The following is a 15,168-nucleotide window of genomic DNA, read 5'->3' as shown; positions in this document are numbered from 1 at the left end:
TGATTTCTTTCAAGGTGCCTTACACCTGCTGGGCCTTGGAAGTCAAATTGAAATCTGCCTTTTGGACGTTGAGGAGCAGGGCTGTGGCCAACACACACCCTGAAATATTCTCTAACTGGTGGAGAGGTCACAATTTTCAGTACTTTAATGACAGGGAACGAACAAGGGGCTAAGATTCTTAAAATACATCTCGGTGTGTAAGGATTCGGTTACGCCACAAGGCAGACTATGACCCCCCCCCCCATACACACGGTCACTAGGGATGGACTCTGCAGTGACCCAGTCAACCTCCCCAACACACCCCTGTGATCAGGGTGTTCCTTTTATTTGTGTGATAACCTTTGGTTTATCCACTGCCTGCTCTGGGTACTTCCTTATAATTGGATTAAAAAAAAAAAAAAGACACCAAGTGCAAAATTCGCATCCAGTTGACAAGAAATGTAAGGTGTTTATCAGTATAATGCCCTAGCCCCAGCTTTCCCATACCAGCTGCTGACGGGCTTCTCTCTCATCCAGAGAGAGTTCCCTCTCAAGGCTCTGTGTTAGTAGTGACTGTGGGCTGGTCCTGAGCGGAGGCATCTGCAGCTGGAGTCACAGCTGGACTTGCGGTGGGAGCTGTGGGGTCTGCGGAGGCCCGGGCTGGTGTCAGACGGGAACCACTGGCTGCAGAGACACATGGATAGCAGGTACTGAATATTCAAAGCAGTGCATGCAGGACACACAACAACACCTAGACCCTAGCAAGCCAGGGCAGATGCTTCTAGTCCAGTGGCCCTGACACTAATAGATTAAGTGACTCTACACCCATTATCTAGATTCCTTGAACTTTGGTGTCCCCTCCTATAAAATGGCAGATAGGAATAGATGTGCAAAGATCTCTGACAGTTCTGACATCTTGGGATTCTAAGTTCTGCATTTATGCTGTGACTTCCAGGCAAAGGTTTGCATTTTTTAAAAAAGAAAGAGAGAGAGAGGAAGGAAGGAAGGAAGGAAGAGAAGGGGAGAAAAAAGAAAGAGAAAGAAAGAAAAGAAAGAAAGGAAGAAAGAAAAGAAAGAAAGGAAGAAAGAAAGAAAGAAGAAAGAAAGAAAAAAGAAAAAGAAAAAAGAAAGAAAGAAAGAAAGAAAGAAAGAAAGAAAGAAAGAAAGAAAGAGAAAGAAAGAAAGAAAGAAAAAGAAAAGACTGACTCTCTGGTCTATGTCTCCTGTGGTCATCTCTTTTTTTCTTGCAATGCAAGCCATGAATTATACCAGTCGATCAGAAAGGAGTGTTCGTTTTATTCACATTCTTACTCCCATTGGATGAAGTATCAAATTTGGTTTAAATTATGTTATTTAAATAAATGTGTATAAGTCTTAGAAATCACAATTATTTGGTTTAATTATTTATCAAACTACCTTTAGTAAGCAGGTTAAACCACCATAAATATTAGAGAAGCTTATAAAGTTTTGTACTTTATGTCGGTGGTTTTCAAATAGGGCGATTTTGGTTCCTGGGGAAAGTTGGCAATGTTGGTAGACATTTTTGGTGGTCACAACTGGAGGGCAGGCTGCTGCTGGTGGATCATGGGTAGAGGCCGGGGATAACCTGCCTACACCAAAGAATGATCCAGCTCCAAATATCAGTAGTGCTGAAGTGGGCATACCCTGCTTTCTAGACTGAGGCTGAGAGTATCCTGGCTCATAAGACTATGGGATCTGGAAACTGGCCACTTTCCTCTAGAGTTAGTGTATCTAAAGTGCCCAGAAGAGCGTCTGGCATGCACAGCTACTCAACAAATGTTAACCATTGGTACTAGTGATAGTCGATCTCTTTTACCCTGGAAATGTGTTTTAAGATTTATGAATTTCAGGGACATGGCTTGCAGGACTGATGAAAGAGTCAGTTGGCGCATCTGAGTCTGGGATCCCTCTAGCTCTCTTTCAGGCCCCAGGAGCCTCTGAAAACAGCAGACACTTTGAAGCAAGAAAGACAGCAAAGCTTTGAAGCCAGGAGTCACGTGGCTCTGCCATTTACCAAATGGGTGATCTTAGGCAAGTTACTTAACCTCTCTGAGCTGTGGTTTCTTCATCGGTGATAAGGGGGGCAGCAGTTTGCAGACAAGTGTGACGTGTGGCTAACCCAGTGGCCAGAGTTTGTGCAAACAACTGCTAGTGATCTTAATCAAGCTCAGCAGTCCCTGAGTCTTAGACAATTTTCAGTAGGTGGGGGCATTCTTAAAGGTTCCCAGTGTCCATCCTGCAATGTATCGACTTTAAGAAGATGACACCACATTGACAATCTGACTTCTAGAATGAACTCTCCGAGAGTTCCATCTCCACGAGGCCATTCCAAGGACTTCAGGAACGAGCTCCAAAGCCTCTGGCTTTTCTGGATATGGAATTTCCTAGGAACCCCTTCCAACAGCTACAGAGTATTTTGTGGATCCAGAGACGGTTTTGAAAGAACAGGACAGTGATGGTGGTTGGTGGGACGGGGAGGAACCAGGGTATTATATGATGATGTGCTGTTTCTAGGTTAAAGCATCACTGATCTAACTATGGCAGGGAGCATGAGGCCCAGTGACGTGGTACAAAGACCATTGGCCAGAGTCGGGAGACCTGGTCTGGGCGAGTCTCATTTATCTGCCACTAACAGGTGACTTTGGGATAGGTACTGAGTGGCAGACATTTCAGTCCTAAAATGTTTGAATCTCACGGGTCTCAATGTCCACCTCTGTGAATTGAAGGACTTGGATCGGATGGTGTCCAAGACCCCCTTGGGCCCTGAGATTTATCTTTCTGATGATCTCTGAGGAAGTTCACAAAGTACTAAGGCATGCGGTTTTTTCCTTTTCAAGCTCCGGGAAGAAAAAAAAAGTTTAAATCACCATGGTAATAAGATAAAGCAGCAATCAGTTTTCTGATTAAAACCAAAAAGTGCCAATGTGTAAATGTAGAAGGAATGCATAATTGGCTTTGCCACCATTTAAATCTTCTTGTAAGAACATAATAAAAATCCTTGATGTTTCTACAGTAAATTTGTTATTACCCACGTGAGAACGCTCCCCCTTCCAACAGGGGGGTCACAATCACTGGACAAGCCCCCCCCACAGCCCATCATAATTTTAAAGTGGCCTCTTTGTTTCTGCTCACCCGGAATGCATGCTAATTTGATTACCAGACTGGAATCAAGGTAACCAGGAAAATAAGTGTGCTGTTTGGAAAATTATAGAGTCTATTCCAGAGCCAAATCAGAGTGATCTTTGTATTACTTGCTGCTTGGGGGACCATTTTCTGTATAGGAGCGAGAATAATCGAAAGCTGGCCCTGTGTGGGGTAGACCAGGGTTTGGCAGACTGCAGCCTATGGGCCAAATGGGGCTGACTGCCTGTTTTTGGATGGCTTGCAGCCTAAGAATGGTTTCTCCATTTTTAAATGGTTGAACAGAAATCAAGAGAGGAGTAATATTTCGTGACAGGTGAAAAACATAAGAGATTCAGATTTTCACATCCATAGTAAAGTTTTACTGGAAACGAGCCATGCCCACTCATTTTCACGTATGGTCAGTGGCTGCCTTGGCCCTATAATGAAAGCTGAGTAGTTGAGATGACCCGCAAAGCCCCAAATGTTTATTATCTGGCCCTTTGCAGAAAAGGTTTGTCAACCCCTATTGTGGACCATCGTGGGAAAAAGGTCTGCTTGCCAGATGACCAGATGGGAACATAAAAGAAAAGAATATAAGGGATATACTGGGTCAGTTCTGAGATAGTAGAATGTTTACAAAGATGGAGTCCAAAGGGGTGAGGGGGTGGGGAGGGGGAAACCCCGGAAGTCCTATGCGATGAATAAGATCTAGCCTACTTCACCTGGGCCCCGGGATCTAGTGGGACACCAAGACAAGGATAAGATTCATGTCATTTTTTAAACATTTCTCATGAGTAAAGCTACTGGGTCAGTGCCAAGGGTAATGAGAAAAGTGAAATCTCGCCGTTAAAGAGCTCTGACTTGAAGCCCTCTGCTTTTTTCATGAATGCCACTTTCTGACATTTCACTGTAATTTTAGTAGCAACCTCATTAACTGGAAATGTAGAGGACAGGAAAAGAGTAGAAACGGTTTAATTAATCTTGGTCATATCATCCTACCCGTTTTCGAAGACCACTGGGCTAACCACTCGGGCAGAAAGAATGAGTTGGCTTCAATTCTAGCTGTTTTGAATGGAACGACATTGGTTTAAGAGGTTACCTGGTCATACCCAGGAGCTGCTAGTTTGGCAGGTCTCGCTCTACGCTGTGCATTCTACCGAGACATCCAGTTTCCAGTAATATTGATAAGACCAGACTCTCTCTGGAAGGGTACCTTCCATTTTGCCCCTTTGTCCTCTCCTTACCTTCCTTCAGGCAGCCAGCCAGCCTCCATGCTTTCTCGGTCTCCGGGGGGGCTTTCAGCAGGGCAGAAATGGAAACGGTTCTAGACATACTTTGATTTGGGGATTTTGGTTTTTTTTGCTTTTTTTCCCCAAAAGCCTGAGTCCATTAAGGCAATTATGATTGGCGCCCCGACAGGGAGGGGAGAGCAGGAGCTCTTCAGAGACTCAGTGAGGCAGGGAGAGGAGTGTCTGGAGCCTGGGCAAGTGGCTGAGCCCGTCTGTGGGTTGTACCGGCGGCAGCTAAGCCCTCACCTTGCCCCCTCAGCAATCTCAGACAGGAAGCATGGGGAGAAAAAAGGTGAGCAGCAAAGTCAGTGGGACTCCCAGGTGACCAGAAGCTGCAAAGCCAATGGACTTGGAGGGACAGAGGAGGCTCAGAGCAGTGTGCATTCTGCTATCCCACTGGTGGTCATGTGAGTGGTCCTACTGCCCCCAAGACCCAGGGGCCCTGGCGCTCCCCTGAGAGCCATCGGTCTCAAGAGAGACTGAGCTGCCTGGTAGAATGCAAGCCAGGAGACAAAAACACGTTCCCTTAAAGGAAACAAGAGATGTGCGATATTTTTCATATATTTGTTTTGGCTCTCTTGAGAGCCTGGTCAGTATCTTTTAGACGGTTGGAAAAAAGAGTTTGATGTTGTAGAAAGAGTCTAACAACACAGAAAAACCCACGAGGCTCTGGGAATTGTGTCTGTTCCTGAGATAACCCAAGCTAGGTAAGTGCAGGCGCTACTTGGTGTCAGCATGCTTTAATTGCAGGTGGAATGCCCCAGGATATGATTCCTTGGGGAGCGACCAGCTACCATTGTTGAGTTCTAAGCACTTTACACTGTGTTATCTGGTTATTTGCTTCTCTCAACTACATTGGAAAGTAGGTGTACCGCCATTGTGGCTATTTTACAGAAAGGGAAACCGAGGCACAGATGGGCTCCCTCCCCTGCCCAAGGTCATGCAGTGAGTGGCAGGGCCAGAACCTTAGCAGCATGACTCTCAAGCCTGTGTTATTAGCTACTGTCCCACACTGCTAACCTTCTGAACACGGGACAATTTAGCGTGACAAACGCAGTGGAGTGTGGACTATATATCACAGAGCACATAAACTCAGGAGGAAAATGAAGGTAGTTGGAGCTGAAAGCAAAATGGATGGACAGCTCAATTTAAAAGTTTGACCATGAATCACTAATTTTTTAAAAACAACTGACCGGAAAAATGCAAATCGCGAAATGCCAAAGATCCCTAACTTAGAGCAGAATCCTTCCACAAGGCTACTTAAGGGAGGCTCCTGACTTTCAAAATTTTGTCCCTCTTAACTGTCACTCAGCACCCAGACTTTGTTCCTGTGCCGGCTTCACACCAGCATCCGCTAGAGGGCGCCCCCTTTTGCCAGGGCAGGTCAGGAGACCTCAGGCACCAACCAGGTCCTGGGCGAGGCACCAGGCCTAGCAACTTCGCCCTCTGAGCAGTCTTCTCTCCTGCCCCTCTGAACCTGCCTGTCTCCCACCCCATTGCCTAGTCACTGACAGAGTACCTTCCTATTTCAAAGTTGGGCTTTGTTTTTTTTTAAGATTTTTTTTAAAAATGTATTCATTGGATAGAGAGAGAGCACAAGCATGGGGAGGGGCAGAGGGAGAGGGAGAAGCAGCCTCCCCGCTGAGCAGGGAGCCCGACGCGGGGCTGGATCCCAGGACTGCAGGATCATGACCTGAGCCAAAGGCAGACACCCAACTGGCTGAGCCACGCAACGCCCTCTATTTCAAAGTTATTGACAAATTTGCATTTATGTTGAGGATTTTAAAAATATGAAAATAGAGGCACCTGGGTGGCTCAGTCGTTGAGCGTCTGCCTTCGGCTCAGGTCATGATCCCAGGGTCCCGGCATCGAGCCCCGCATCGGGCTCCCTGCTCCGCGGGAAGCCTGCTTCTCCCTCTCCCACTCCCCCTGCTTGTGTTCCCTCTCTCGCTGTCTCTCTCTCTGTCAAATAAATAAATAAAATCTTTTTTAAAAAAATGAAAATAATTTACTATGTATTTTAACTCTTAACACTAGTTCTAACAGGGCTGGTAGGCACCACTTAGGGCACATTTTGGAAATAACGTGGAGTGTTTTTTTTTTTTTTTTACTTCTAGGCCCTTCCTACTCAAAGTGTGGCCCATGGAACCACAGCGTGGACATCACCTCAAATCTTGTTAGAAATGTGGAATCCCAGAGCCAACCCCTGGACCCACTGAATCAGAATCTGCATTAAACAAAATCCTGGGGTGATTCATGTGCACATTACAGTAAAGAAGTATGGGGCTGGAATTCACATATTAAAATATGTGTCATTTTATTATAATTCATTTCTTTTTATTTCTCCTTTATATTGCTTTTAGGGCAATTACTTTTAAAAATATATGTGTAGGCAGGATAATTATCATTCATTTCAAGGTACCAAAAACGTGCTACAAAATATTTTTTATATAAGGGAACAATAGGTCAGAGACAGAATGGTAACCACTATTTTATTTAATTTTATTTATTCATTTATTTTTGGTAACCACTATTTCAAAATACTGTTGACCTTTGACTAATTCAGGTTTGGACTGGATGGATCCACTTTCACAAGTTTTTTTGTTTTTTGGGTTTTTTGTTTTAATAAACACGGTACAGCACCACGAATGGACTTTCTCTTCCTTATGATTTTCTGAATAACGAATTCTTTTCTCTAATGTAAGAATATAGTATATGATATGCATAACATATAAAATATGTGTTAATTGACTGTTCATGTTCTCGGTGAGGCTTCTGGTCAACAGGAGGCAGTAATGAAGTTTTGGGGGAGTTAAAAGTTATATGCAGAATTTCAACTGCAGGGTAGGTCGGTCCTTAGCAGCCCCCCCCCCAGCCCTGTTGCTGAAGGGTCAACTGTATCACGATTCTGAAAAAGTTTGAAATCCTGCTGCCCTCTGTCCTTTCTTGGATATTATTTTGTGATTTGGGGCAGACCCCTTCATCTATTTGGCCTCAATTTCTTCATCTGCAAAATGAAGGGCATAGAATTAAATTAACTTTAAGAGCCCATCCAGACTTAGTCTAAGGCCAGCAACACGCAAGGAGGTATGCTCAGGAAGTGAACGAGTTTGCAAAAAAATGAAGAACACCTGCGAAAGAGCAAAGGATACATAGCAAAGGGAAAAAAAATATCAAAGGGCAGGAGGGGCAGGGAGGCAAGAATGTGGAGAGACTGATAATGCAGACAGGAAGACAGGAAGACAGGAAAAAGAGACAACTTCTGATAAAAGCAATTCCACCAGCCCATGAATTTTCATGGCTACCAGCTGGCATGAAATCATAAAGACAATTTTCAGCTCCTCCAACGGAATTGCATTTGTAATAATCATAACAATATTTCTACAGAGTAAAAATGACAAAGATAATTTGAAATGGAAAACACTGACAAGATGCAAAATAAATGTGCTCTACCTGGCAACAAATTTAGGGACGGGACAGAATTTGCATGAGGAAAATTTATAAGCCGGCATACAACGGGGACTCAGCTCTGGACGGGTTTTGATGGCTCCTTGTTAACCTCCTCAGGTAAATCAGAGGGAAATGATTCTGTGTTAGCCTCTTGTAACAGAGACTTCCTTACCACCATCGAATCTGCGGTGAGACGCACTCCTTTCGCTTTTCATTATCTGCTGCACAAACTGGTTGAGCACGTGTTACGATGCCATGTCCAGTCCTAATTTGCCCATTTGTAAATGTCCCTCCTGGTCTTCAGGAGTGATCGTGCCCTTCTGCAGCCGTCCAAGAGGGTGGAAAATTGTAATTCTCCACCGACAGAGATTTGCAACTTTGAGCACCTACTAAGTGTGAGATATTCCAAAAGATGCACGAAAGCCTTCCATCCTATGGTCTGATAAGGGAGACGGACATAAGAGCTCACATTGACTGAGAGGGTTTTATGTGTCAGATAAATATAATGGCTAAGACTACCTGCAGTAGTCACTTTGGTAAGCGTCACGTGTATTTTTTTCACTGAACCCTTCGAACATCCCTGGGAAATAGCGACTATTATAACCTAATTTTATTGTTGGGAAATGGGGAGATCAGGAAGGTGAAATAACTCTCCATAAGTCACACAGCTAACGAGCAGCCAAGCCTGGACTCCAAGCCCACATAGAAGCTACGGTGGCGTCCATCTCTTTAACGATGGCCCTACGCTAGTTTGGAAAAATAACAGTGACCAGTGGAAATCACGCTAAACTACCTGCCCACTTCATCTTCCTCCTCAGCCGCTCCTTTTGAATCCATGTGGCTGGGTATGTTTACTCATCATGAGTGCTTGTTTATCATCCCACACATTTGATTCCTTGACTGGAATAAATAGGAAGAATTCATACTGGAGGGGGGGCTTCAGAGCTGGGTTCTAAGGTAACGGAGGTAGGATATTGACAGTGGATGTATTTTCAATGGGACAAGACATTGTGGTTCAATTTCTGAAGCTTCTTATTAAAAAAAAATCCTTGCTTACTCTGACAGATATAACAATAATTGGGACCTTCCATCAGCCAGAGATGATGACACCCCCCTGGGGAAGCCCTCCACCCCGTGAATGACCCATCTAATGAAAGGAAATAGCATGGTCAAGGGCATGAGGAGGGAGAGTGTCATTTTTTTTTTTGTAGGGAAAAAGAATCCCTACATTTTTATATTGTCCCAGCTTCTTAGAAATCTTTACCTGAAACAGACTGGAAATACTGCACGGTCCAGGCGATCAGTACAGACAGTAGGAAGGTTCCCAGAAAGTAGATCTGCAGAATCCAAAGCACGAGTCAGATGGCTGACAAAGGGCAGGGGCCATGAGCGCAGGGCTGGGGGAGACGGCACCTACCAGGGCAGAGTGCAGGACAGCACCCCAGATGAGCCGCAGGTGAAGGTAAAGCCAGGCCAGGGAACAGGGGCTGAAGGACTCCTCACTGCTCTGGCTCCAGCACCTGCAGACAAAAAGCACAGGGAATCCCGAGGGATCGGCAAACTTGGGGGGCATCACCCATGACCCTCGTTGTCAGATCCTCAAACCCCCCTCCTGCTCTGGGCAAATGGGCACACTTGAGATGAAAAACAAAGACACGAAGCCCGTTCTAAAGGGTTGGGGCCTGTCCTGAGATTCCAGGCTCCTGGCTGGCAGAAGCCTCAGAAAAAGATGAGTCTTGTTCTCAGTAAAAAGCTAATGGGTCAAGGAGGACCCCGACACAGATCCGCCAGAGGCGGATCTCCTGTCCGAGTGCCTGTCCAAAGTCCAGACGTCAGAACGCTTCCCTATCTTGCAGAAAGGCACGGTCTAATCAGACACATTATTCTTTCCACTCTCGTGGAAAACCTTGGTCAGCACTTTAACTTCAGATCAAGCACATTCTGTATAGAAAGCCTCAGATGCTAAAAAAGGGAAATAGTTTGGGTCCAGCTGAGTGTTCTTGAATCAAAACAAATCCCGAGCCCTTTTTATAACCACTGGCGTTACATAATAAGAGAAACTCAGACTTTAGCCAAGAAGCAAACACCACCCACTTGGGTTCCCCCAGACTCCACAGGATTAAAGAAGGCTCTGAACTCACCTTTCATACAGTTCCTGGAGGATGGAGATGTTATTAGAATGGATAGTTGGGTCAATTTCCAAGAAATCTAAAATATGACGTGGGATTATAGCACCTTCCTCAATGAGCAGAGCCAGGTTAAAAAATCCCTGAAAACAAGCCACAGACCAAACTCATCAACTCCTTATAATAAACCCCAGACACACACCCTTCATCAGAATGTAAACTTTTACAACCTCTAGGTTTTTTGTTTGTTTGTTTTTTTTTTTAAGTCCCTTGAGCCAGATGGTTTTGTCATCTTCATTGATGGATTGTTTCCCTAAGTATATGCATCTGAGAAATTTATTTGCAGGAGAACCAGGAGGCTTTCAGAAGATGCTGTGTCCCATCTGCTCAGAAGCCAGTCAACCAGGGGAATCTGTCCTTCTTGCTCATTCTCTCAAGACAGAACTCGCTGGAAAACGTGCCCTTGTGTCATCCACAAACCAGAATACCAAGTTGAAGGCAATGTCTATCACTTATAGATCATGCTCTGGGACACCATCAGCATGTCGGAAATCGAACAGAATGTTTTTGTGTCCGGGGGTGCTCCTCCTGACTGGCAGTCTAATGTAGAGAGTCTCTCTCATGCACAATGTCATACATGGGGGGTTGTCTCTGCTCTCCTAGGCCAGTGTGGAAAACCGCTCATGATCCTCTTGGCACAGCTCCACTTGGTTACAATTCCTTACCTCTTCCTTATACACCTTGTTCTTGACCCTCAGAGGTAGGACCTGCCTTACTGGGCTGTGCAGGTCCAATTAAAAAAACCAGCAGAGTTAAGAGGCTAACAGGAGAGGCGCTTCATAAAGAATGGGAGCTACTACACTGTCTGGGGACAGGCACCATCCATCAGGGGCAGAGCATGTGGCCGGACCGAGAAATCCACAGAAAACGATGCGTTACTTACCATTAGGGATTTACAAGTGAAACGGGATTGTTGCCCTTCAAAGAATTCATGGTCATGTTTTAATGACTTGTATCCTCCCTTTGACCTTTCCTTTCAGTTGCGATGGACAAGGATCTCAATGAAAATCACCCCCAACAGGCTGTATACACCAGGCCTCTCATTACCATCCTATGCAATAATCATGATAACATAATAGCAGCTAACATTTTCTGAGTGCTGTTATAATGTGAGGCATTGTTCTGTTTTATGTATGTATCTGCTTAATGCTCATAATAGCAGATTGAGATAGGTACTATTAGCCTCTCTATTTTAAAGGTGAGGAAGCTGGGGCACAGAGAGGTTGAGGAACTTGCCCAACGTAACACAGCTGGACAGGGGCAAGGGCTGGAATCCAAATGCAAGCACACAGGGCCCAGAGTCTCAAATCTTTACCTTCACTATGCTGCCAAGTAACCTCTAAACAGATCAAAGTGTTGTACCTTTGAGATGTACACATAACACACACTTATGCGCAAGCAGAAAATAGAATATTTCTCCACTCTTTAAAAAGAAGGTACTCTTAAAACTTGAGATATTAGAAGAAAAGAAAAAAAAATCACTTTATGTAATTTTAATGTCTCTTGGAAAAATAGCAAAATTAAAATAAATGGGAAAACAGACTAGGCGAATATTTGTATGCAATGTAATAGCTTAAGGTCCATTATCTACTGGGCAAATGTATAAAGAACTGATTCTGATTTAAATGGAAAAAAAAAAACCAGTATCGGGGCGCCTGAGTGGCTCAGTCGGTAAAGCGTCTGCCTTTGGCTCAGGTCATGATCCTGGGATCCTGGGATCGAGTCCCGCATCGGCATTGGGCTCCCTGCTCAGCGGGGAGCCTGCTTCTCCCTCTCCCTCTGCCCCTCCCCCTGCTCATGCTCTCTCTCTAATAAATAAATGAAAATCTTAAAAAAAAAACCAGTATCAAACCTCCAATAGATAAATAGGAAGAGAATACGAATAGAGAATCCCCATAAAATATATCACGAGGAAATGATCGTAAAGTCTACGTAAAAATGTCCATTGCCACTAGTAATCAAATCAATGCAACGTAAAACAATAAGGAAGTTATCAACTTATAGTTATTTAATTAGAATAGTTAAAAGTGAAGTCATGAAAGCATCCAGTGCTGGCAAGATTTCTGTCCCTTTCCCGCACTCAGCCACTGCTTGGTGAGGTATTCGTTGGAAAACCCTTTCAGAAAGCACATCAGCCCATGTGCTATTAGTATATAGTCATGAGACTATTTCAACTGTTTGATTCAGTAATACGAGCCCTCGGATTATTAAGAAATTATTCAAATGGAGATAAAAGACGGAGGTATGAACATGTCCACTGAAGCACTCGATAGCCTTGCAACAGAACCGGAAAAGGCCTCCGCGTCTTCCTTAATAGACTATAAATCCCAAGAAGGCAGGAATATTGTCTATCTTTTTCTCTTCCGTCCCCACCACTAAGAAGTGTCTAAGACATGGCAGGACTGAAGAAATAGGTGCCAAGTCAATGAATAAATTAGCAAACGAGAATAAACGTCCACCAATAAGATAAAGCTTAATAAATTACAGCCATCGGCTCAACAGAATATGGGGCAGTGGTTAAGAGTAATTAATAGTTACAGAGACCATGCAGTAAAATGCACACATCCCTACAATATGTGAAAAGAGATGGATTTTCTAAGAAGCGTGGATGCTCTTGTTAACATTACAGTGATACACTTGGCTGTGGACAGCAGCTAGAGGGGGACAGGAAGGCAGGAAGGAGTAAAGGCCCCGCCATGGAACCGTGGCTGCATCCTTTAATGCTTATTTTCCTTTAAAATTATCTTTTAATGTTTCTATAACATTGTTTTTCCAAAAAATAAACATCGGGATTGAAAAAAAAAATAGGTCCCCTAAATCTGAGTGCCAACAGATATCATTGAAGGAAGTTTGGCTCTAAACTGAGTCCTTTTAGCACCAACTCTGATTTCATTCCAGAAGAAATAATCATAGGAAAGATCATGTTCATTGAGTGTACTCAGTGCTGAATGTTTAGTAACATTCAATCCTCATAACCTATGAGCTAAATACTATTATTATCCCCAGTTTCCAAATGAGAAAACACAGACTCAGTGATTTAGTGACTTGCCCGGTAGGAATAGCAATGAAGTGGTAAAGACGTGGGGGTTTAACCCAAGTAAAGAAACACTCAGATGTTGTACCTCCTTTAAAAAAAAAAAACAAAATCTAAGATAGGTATGCGTTTCCAGCTTTTGCTCTGTAATCAGACCGCAAAGCACAACACCAGAAACCCGGTGTCTAAGAAGGCATCAACCACAGGGCTCCTGGGTGGCTGAGTCGGTTAAGCATCTGCCTTCGGCTCAGGTCATGATCCCAGGGTCCTGGGATCGAGCCCCGCGTCAGGCTCCCCGCTCAGCGGGAAGCTGCTTCTCCCTCTCCCTCTGCCCCTCCCCTTGCTTGTGCTCTCTCGTTCTCTCTGCCAAATAAATAAATAAAATCTTAAGGAAAAAAAAAGGCATCAACCATTGCGACTTGCATCGTGAAAATGACCCTGAGATTCTCACAGGAGAATTCTGATTAGCAAATGTCAGAGAGATGGAACCAGAGGATCATCATGAGCTCACCACACTAATGATTGTTGCAGGCAAGATCTACTAAAAGATGCTACAATTAGTGGACGGAAATTTGAGGAGAAACAGAATATTTGCAGAGTTGCAAACGATCTCCCCAGGATATATATAAATTAGAAAGAAAATTGTTAACTTTGCAGGGAAGAAACCCAGCAGAAGCTACCTTAACCAAGGGACTGAGATCAGCCTCACCAGTAATCAGATGTACTGACATCACTCATATGATACACTCAGAAGGACATATCACTTCTGTGTTTTCCTTGCTCAAAATGCATACCTTCATTCTATTCATGAGGAAGCAGAAGACAGAGCCAAATTGAGGCACAGTCTACATAATACCCAACCAGTGTTCTTCCTGAGTATCAAGGTCATGGAAGACAAACAAAGGCCGAGGAACTACTATCGATTGAAAAAGACTAAAGAAAAAGGACAACTAAATGTGATGTGGGAGCCTGGATGGGATCCTGGCACAGAAAAAGGGCATTAGTGAAATCCAAGGGAAAGCCTCAAGTGTACCTAATGGTACTGAGCCAACACTGACTAGTTGATAACGGTATTGTGGTTATGTGCAAGATAGTCACATTCGGGGAAGCTGGGTGACTGGCATATAGCAACTCTCCGTACTCTTTTTGCAACTTTTCTATACATTTAAAAATCCTCCAAAATAAGAAGTTTCCCCCCCCCAAAAGTCACCAAGAGCAAATTCCTATCACTGAAGTGTTGGCCCAACTATACAAGCAAATCATTTGTCATGTTGACCACACTTCCAATTTCTTCAGTTTCTACGCAGTGAGTTAGTTTGATGGAATCTGGTAGAAAGACTCCTGGACTTGGAGCCAGAAGACGTGGCTTTAGGATCGGGCTGCTTCCCCTGCTACCTGATTGGTTGGCCTTGAGCAATTTATCACCTGATTGCAGTCCTGTTGTTCTCCCCTATAACATGGCTATAATCACCCCCACCTCCAGGAGATTGCGGTGAGAACAGTGTGGCAACCGTAGCAGGTGCTCCAGGAAGGCTCCCCGCTAGGGTTCGTGTCCTCACAGAGCTGTGACAATGGAGGAGAAATGACTTTGCGACCTGGGAAGGAGTAAAGACGGGAGGGCTTTGGGAGGACTCCAGGACTCGCAGCCTCACAAACAGACAGCACCCAGGGTTTGTCTCTGTGGTTTACCTGCGAGTCTCCATCCAGCGCTGCTTGGGCGTACATCTGCACGGACAGCTCAAGGTCTTGGGACTGGTTTTGGTGGTCATAGTAATAAAGGTCGCCCATTTTCAAATACGCTGCAGGACACAAAGCAGAGGCCCATTTGTGAAGCGGTTCTATTTCAGACCGACGTTTTCAGTGGTTGGCCCAGTCGCACAACTGAGAGTTTCTCCTACCTGGACCTGAATACCTAACATCATTGTTTCCTTGGTGTGTCAGGAAGGGGGTGGGGGAGGAAAACCTTTTGTACCGAGCACCGCCATTTCTAGACACATTTTCTTGCTTTGCTGGGCAGCTCTCCCAAACGGGTCTGTGAAAATCCCAGTCTGCAACCTTACAGCGCAATTGGCCAAGATTGTTTGGG

General features: G+C 44.5%; 1 protein-coding gene across 1 annotated transcript in view; it reads right to left on the bottom strand.

Moving 5' to 3' along the window:
* Positions 1-423: 423 nt before the first annotated feature.
* The window catches only part of SEL1L3 (SEL1L family member 3), a 97,399-nt gene continuing 82,654 nt past the window's right edge, over positions 424-15,168 (bottom strand). The window contains exons 20-24 of the mRNA XM_021679414.1: positions 14,772-14,881; positions 10,004-10,131; positions 9,280-9,382; positions 9,127-9,199; positions 424-663 (exon numbers count right to left, since the gene is read on the bottom strand). Of these exons, the coding sequence (XP_021535089.1) occupies positions 530-663; positions 9,127-9,199; positions 9,280-9,382; positions 10,004-10,131; positions 14,772-14,881 (548 nt within the window). The 3' untranslated portion in view covers positions 424-529. The remainder of the gene's footprint in view (positions 664-9,126; positions 9,200-9,279; positions 9,383-10,003; positions 10,132-14,771; positions 14,882-15,168) is intronic.

This window comes from Neomonachus schauinslandi, chromosome 2, assembly GCF_002201575.2.
Source record: "Neomonachus schauinslandi chromosome 2, ASM220157v2, whole genome shotgun sequence".
Lineage (NCBI taxonomy): Eukaryota > Metazoa > Chordata > Mammalia > Carnivora > Phocidae > Neomonachus > Neomonachus schauinslandi.
Note: the sequence above shows the minus strand (reverse complement) of the source record. Positions and strands in the feature narration are given on the sequence as shown.